The sequence below is a fragment of the Canis aureus genome, chromosome 26 (assembly GCF_053574225.1).
Source record: "Canis aureus isolate CA01 chromosome 26, VMU_Caureus_v.1.0, whole genome shotgun sequence".
NCBI lineage: Eukaryota > Metazoa > Chordata > Mammalia > Carnivora > Canidae > Canis > Canis aureus.
Window position 1 is genome coordinate 51,689,070 of NC_135636.1, and position 6,290 is coordinate 51,695,359.

The 6,290-nt window shown below is 56.9% G+C and overlaps 1 protein-coding gene across 1 annotated transcript; it reads right to left on the minus strand.

The window, feature by feature from the left end:
- Positions 1-711: 711 nt before the first annotated feature.
- PSMA7 (proteasome 20S subunit alpha 7) lies at positions 712-6,032 on the minus strand. Its single transcript, XM_077873805.1, has 7 exons — positions 5,839-6,032; positions 4,169-4,295; positions 3,492-3,616; positions 2,750-2,872; positions 1,955-2,074; positions 1,239-1,301; positions 712-931 (listed from the first exon to the last, which is right to left on the minus strand). The coding sequence occupies exons 1-7, from the start codon at positions 5,932-5,934 to the stop codon at positions 839-841; spliced, it is 747 nt and encodes a 248-aa protein (XP_077729931.1). The 5' UTR covers positions 5,935-6,032; the 3' UTR covers positions 712-838.
- Positions 6,033-6,290: the final 258 nt, after the last annotated feature.

Here is a 6,290-nt window from a genome sequence, read left to right on the forward strand (position 1 = left end):
TTAGACGAATGGTTCGAGTCTCCTCTAGAGACCCAGGGCCGTCTCTGGCCAGAGCAAGAGCAAGCCGGGAGCAGTGGGCACCAGGATCTTGGGGAGAGGACAAACTTTAAGACCTGATCTACGGGGACGCCTGGGGGTCTCAGTGGTTGAGCGTCTGCCTTTGGCTCAGGTCGTGACCCCGGGGTCCTGGGATCCAGGCCTGCATCGGGCTTCCCGCAGGGAGCCTGCATCTCCCTGTCATGTATCTGCTTCTGTCTTTGATGAATAAAATAAAATCTTAAAAAAAAAAAGGGGGGGGGGGAGACTTGATCCTGCTACAAATACAGGGCTTGTTCTCAACACAGCTGCTGCTCTGCAGAATTCTGAATTTAAACACTGAAATGAGTGCTCTCTGTGCTGTGTCCGTGATGTTCTGTGATTAGGAACTTGAGTGAAGATCGAGGAAGGAACAAGGTCAGGCTGCTTAGAACCCCTACAGGAAACACACTTGGGAGTTTCCTGTGTCCGTGTGAAGTGCCACACACCTGTACACCCGTCACAGTGCGTGCTGTCCTAGAGCTGCTTGGACTCCCCTGCCCGCCACCACGGCCTGGGGCCTTGGAGCCTGGAGACAACACGGGCTCCTGCTGAGGACAGCACTCCGAGATGCAGAGATGCAGAGCGAGGGGAAGACTCCGGAGCTGTCACGATTGCACCGACACACAGACGCTCTTAGGAAAAGGTCAACAAACAAATTTATTGCAGGACACACGGACAGTAAATGGAATGGAAATGCCTACATATCATTTTTGAGAATCTTCCATGATCTGAATTTAAAAATCACTACAAGATTCCATCATCATGATGCTTTCTTTTGTTTCTTTTTTTCATTTTCTTCTTTTTCTTTTTCAATTTCAGCAACATATTTTTCAATTTCTTCAGGATTTAAAATCTACCAAAGAAAGTTTACGGTTAGCTCCCCTCCAAGCCACACAAGTGCCCCAGAGCACCAGCGCCACCCTCGGGAGGGAGCTCCTGGGCTGCAGCCAGCCTGCACCTCCCAGCTGCTGCTACAGGGAAACCAGGACGGCAGCCTGTAGGCAGCCCCTGTAGGCAGCTGAAGGGCAGGAGCCAGTGTGCAGGGCTGCAGTGCCGGGAGAGCCTCTCCCCTAGCACTCGGGCCACAGGACCAGGGTCCCTGCACCCCCACCCCCAGGAATGCTCCAGAGCCAAAGATAGCAAATAAACTCCGTGGTTACCTTGAGGGGTTGATCTCGCCTCATAACAGCCAGTTCAATGTTTTTGCCACCAGACTGAACCACCTTGGAAGGAAGAAGACATCAGACACCTCCCTCAAGGCCATGCAGCTCTGGCAAATGCCTCAAACACTGCCCCTTGAGGGGAGGGAGCAGGTCACCCTGAGGGCCCAGCCCCTGAAGCTTCCTGTGTGGCAATCCCTGCCTGCCAACCGCAGACCCTTCTTCCACAGAGCAGCTGTGCTCACAGCCCGCCCCACACTGAGCCCCGACAGCTGGACCCCAGCCTGGCCTTCTGGCTCCCCGTCTGCCTCTCTGGCTTTACCCACCAGCACCTCTGCAGTGCTGACAAAGCCCAAGGCACCTCACGACTCCCGGCCCCAGGACTCCCTAATTCCCCAACCTTGGCAGCAGCAGGAGCCTCAGCAAGGCCGAGTGAGGGGAGTGAGGGCTGTGAGCGGCAGAGTGCACCCAGTGGTTCCCGTCCTGCCTCTGCTGCTGCTCATCTGCGCTCTCAGACGAGCTCTGAGACCCGGTCCTGGATTGCTCTGGCTGCACGGAGGAGCTGATACAGCACTGCAGCAGCGCCCAGCCAGAGCAAGCCCACAATGCCCAGTACCCCGCGCATGCCCTCAGCGCCTCCCTTCCGGTGGCCTGTACACCAGCTGCCCACTCCTGTTCTCCCCAGCCCAAGGACCGGATTTCAAATGCAAACGCACTTCCAGGAGGGCCTTGATAACCAGCTTAATGGTCAGGTCATCAGTCTCAATGGCTTCATCAGTGTAATTCTTCTCCAGAAATTCACGCACTGACTTGGCACCCCGACCTATGGCATTGGCCTGAAACAGAAATTTGTGACATGGTACAAGGCACGACAATCCAGAGACAGCCCAAGAACATGGCCATCAGAGCGCCTGGGTGGCTCAGGGGTTGAGCATCTGCCTTTGGCTCAGGGCGTGATCCCAGAGTTCTGATCGGGCTCTCCCCACTGGAGCCTGCTTCTCCCTCTGCCCACACCCCCCCTTATGAATAAATAAAATTTAAAAAAACAAAAACAAAACACTCATCACTTGGGTGACATAGCTTAAAAAAAAAAAAAAAAAAAAAAAAAAAAAAAAAAGGCCACAGCCATGGCTGCAGGGGCCTAGTCCTGTGTCACAGTGTGAGGCAGCCTGGCAGCAGGTGGTGCGAGATCCCAGGCCCCACCTCATGGCTTCCTTTCCCAAAGGGCTTTTTGGAAGTGGTGCTGATCCTTACCAGGAGTGGCATCCTTTTTCATCACTGAAAAAATATGGGTAATCTTACTTTGCACCATGTATCCCCATACCTCACTCTCCTCAAATTTTGTCTCAAACAGCAACTTTAATGACTTCTCTGCTCCCACATCAGCAGAAATATCGTGGAACAAACTGTGTACCTGTGAGCCACCAAAGGCCCAGTACCTTCCAATAGCCTCCACAACCTCTTTTACTGGCAAAACCACCCAAAGACCCTCTGTTTTATCAGGGACTCACCTTCCAGGCATGGTATGTCCCCGAGGGGTCAGTCTGATAGAGTCTGGGCGTGCCATCAAAGTCGAAACCCACAATAAGGGCAGAGATGCCAAACGGCCTACGCCCATTGCTCTGCGTGTAGCGCTGGTGGGAAAAAGAACAGGTCAGTGCTGTCGTCTTAGCACAAAAGGCCCCCGGAACCCACCCTAACACACACGATGTTCAGAACAGCTGTGCTTTCACCGAGGGGATGGAGATGCTCTCCGGTATCTGCAATGCAAGTGATGAGTGAGCCCAGTCCAGAGCCTGTGCGTCTTTCTCTTGAAAAGATCTGAAAGGTAGACCTGTGACCACAAGTCATCACAGAGTGCAACTGGGGCCGCTGGAACTACTCTGACAACAGACAACAGACGCGCCTCTGGCTACATGGTTGCTTTTAAAACGACTAGTGTTTCACAACAGGGCTGGGGTGGCTTTCAGCTCCTCCCAAGTGCTAGATAACCAGTCACACAGCACATCAAGACAAAAACTACCATTTCCCTCCAGAAACACGAATTTGGACTGTCCCGTGCCACCAAAGCGGATAAGCTATATGAAGTTATGCTCGTACGAATAAAGATCGGGACTGTGTGTGAAATCAGTGCAGTTTTGACTCCATTAAAGTGGCACATGCAGACATCTACACGCGGTAACAGGACACTTTGTGTGACACAGCAGTGACTGCTCTGTAACCAGAGCCCAGCCACAGGCAGGGGACCGCCACCTGCTTCAGACTGGCGATGTAGCGGGTGATGTACTCCACGGTGACTGGGTCCTCCACGGTCAGCCGGTGGCTCTGGCACTCCACTCGGGCCCTGTTGATGACTATCCTCGCGTCAGCAGTGAGCCCTGCAACAGCAGACAGAAAGCTGCCTGACCCACGACTCATCTGCTCCAATCGAGCATGACCCAGGTCAGATGACCAGATAGGAGCTGTCCTCAAACCATTCCTCTGACCCCCAGCTCTGAGCTCGTCTGGGTGGGTGACACGGGAATGATCCTCTGTGAGCTTCTCAGACAAAGCAAGTCATTCTCTAGCGTAGCTCAGGTGAACTGAGACCTTCCTAAAGTGGACGTGCAGGGAGGGGTATAGGAAGCCATGTGACTAGTGAGAGCACACCGCACACCCCCACAACAGGGTGCCACAGCCGTGGAAAGCAGATCAGACCCAAGACTGTAACTACGATCCAGTCATGTGCTGGCAACAGCATGGCCCTTTGGCCCAGAAGGCACCCCACCAAGAAAGCATGGTGAAGCTTTTCCTTAGAGATCTAAACACTGCTTTTAAAGGATTTTAGTTTACCCAGTTTGCATATCTTTCAAGAGCAAACCCACCAAGACAGCCTCCAAGGGACTGATCTTTACTGACTTTGAGAAGTACGGCACTAGCCCCAGACGCACCTGCAAATGCCATGCAGACATTGTCATCCAACGCACAGATCTTGCGCACGGTTCTCTCATCCTGCAGTTTGGCCACTGACTTCTTCTCCACGCCCAGAACAACAATGTCCTTTCCTCGCACGCCAACCTTCGGTAAAAATTGACACGGTACGAGGTTTTGCCAGCAGGCACAGAGCACTAAGCAGATGGTAATGGGATCCTGCAAACACCCTTAGGGTGGACACCTCACCCTGTAGATCACAGATACTGGTCCACTGCTGGCAGAGCTAGCCCAGGTGTCATGAATGACCAGGGTGCCCAGTCCTGTGCCCTGGACATACTAATACACAATTTTCTTTAATATGCAATTCCATAACTAACTATAGTATCAAAGAATCACTATACAAGGATTTTAAGCCGGAAACCCTGATATTCAAGTCAGGTACTCTGAAAGCAATGTCTCTGTAGTTGTGAAATTATTTTAAAGCCCACCCCGCTCCCTCCCGCACTGTGACACACAGATGTGCACAGCTGTGAAGACGACCTGATTGGCTATCAGGTAAAGACAACTGTATCCACTATTCCTCGGAAGCCAACTGCTGTGTATAGCTGATACTGTAGAGGAGGAGGATGTACTGAAAACATGGAAAAATCCCCAGTGGCCAGTTAACCACCACCCCACCCACCCCTGGGTAAGGGCAGGAGCAAATACAAACGGGACAACACTTGGAGACCAACAAGATTTCTCAGCCGCATACTATGGGCACTGGGACCCACGGGTCCCTCCACGTGGGGCTGCCCTGCCCGCCTCTACCCCTAGAGGTCAGCCAGTAGCACCTCACAGTCTCCCGCAGAGACAACTGTCTCCACCCTCTGCCAAATGCCCCTTGGGGTGCAAAATCTGCACCCCCTGCACGGTTGAGAAATACCGGTCTGCGGGGTTTCAGACTTTGAGGCTTGTTCTCCCGTCTTAAATGATGCTGGAATCTCCCCCCGACCCGGGGTGGGGGTGGGGGGTAGAGATGCGGGGGGACCAGGCCCTGAAACCCTGGGAGGATCAAGCCAAGCCAACCGCCCTGGCCGGCCTGAGGGAGGGCCGGGGGCTGGCGGGGGTCCAGGCAGCTCCTCCTCCAGAGCTCTTTAACCTAAGTGAGCTCACGAGATGCATTTTGGACTTTAATTCCAGGAGAGACTCAGGAAACGAAAACGCTTCGCAATTCAGAGTTGTGCACCTTCTCTGCTCTGCCTCAAATCTCCGAAACTACAGGCGATAAAAAAGAAATACGGCAAAAAAAAAAAGAAAAGAAAAAAAAAAACCGCACACCGCCACACGCTTTGACCAATAAGCAAATCGGCAGGTGTCGCAAAGGCAGCTCCAATTTAAATTTCGAACCGTGGCCCAAAGGCCATCGGGGAGATGCGGCGGGGCGGAGGGTCGGGGGGCGCGGGGCGCACGGCGGGACCTGACCCCGGGGCCGGGGAGGGAGGGGGAGGGGGGGCAAAATGGCCGTCCTCGGGGCCGCTCGCCCGGAACCGCCGCCCGCCGCCCCGCCCCGGCCTCCCCCGCGCCGCTGTGCCCCCTCCCCCCGCCCCCCGCCCCCGCTGTGCCCCCGCTGTGCCCCCGCTGTGCCCCCCGCGCCCCGCCCCGGCCCCCCGCCCCCCCCACGACGGGCCCCGCCGGGCGCGCTCACCGCGGTCGAGCCCTTCTTCACGGCCTCCTGCGCGTACTCCACCTGGAAGAGGTGGCCGTCGGGCGAGAAGACGGTGATGGCGCGGTCGTAGCTCATGCCGGCGGCGGCGGCGGGCGGGGGCCCGAGGAAAGCGCACACTCACGGCCGCTCGGCCCGCGCACCTCGACGCCGCCGCGCCCCGCCCCGCGCCCTCCCCCGCCGCGCACGGCGCCCCCGGCGTACGTGCCCACGCACGGCGTCAGCGTCGGGGCGCCGGCGGACGCGCGCGCGCGGGGGGCGGGGCCGGGCCGAACCACCGGCGGCGGGCGCGGGGGGGCCGGCGCGGGGCGGGCGCGGGGCGGGGCGGGGCGGGGCGGCCGTCCGGGGCGCGGCCCCCGGGACCCGGCCGCGGGGGCGGGGGCGCGCGGGGGCGGCGGCGCGGCGGGCCCGCGGGCGGCGCGGGGGGCGGCGGG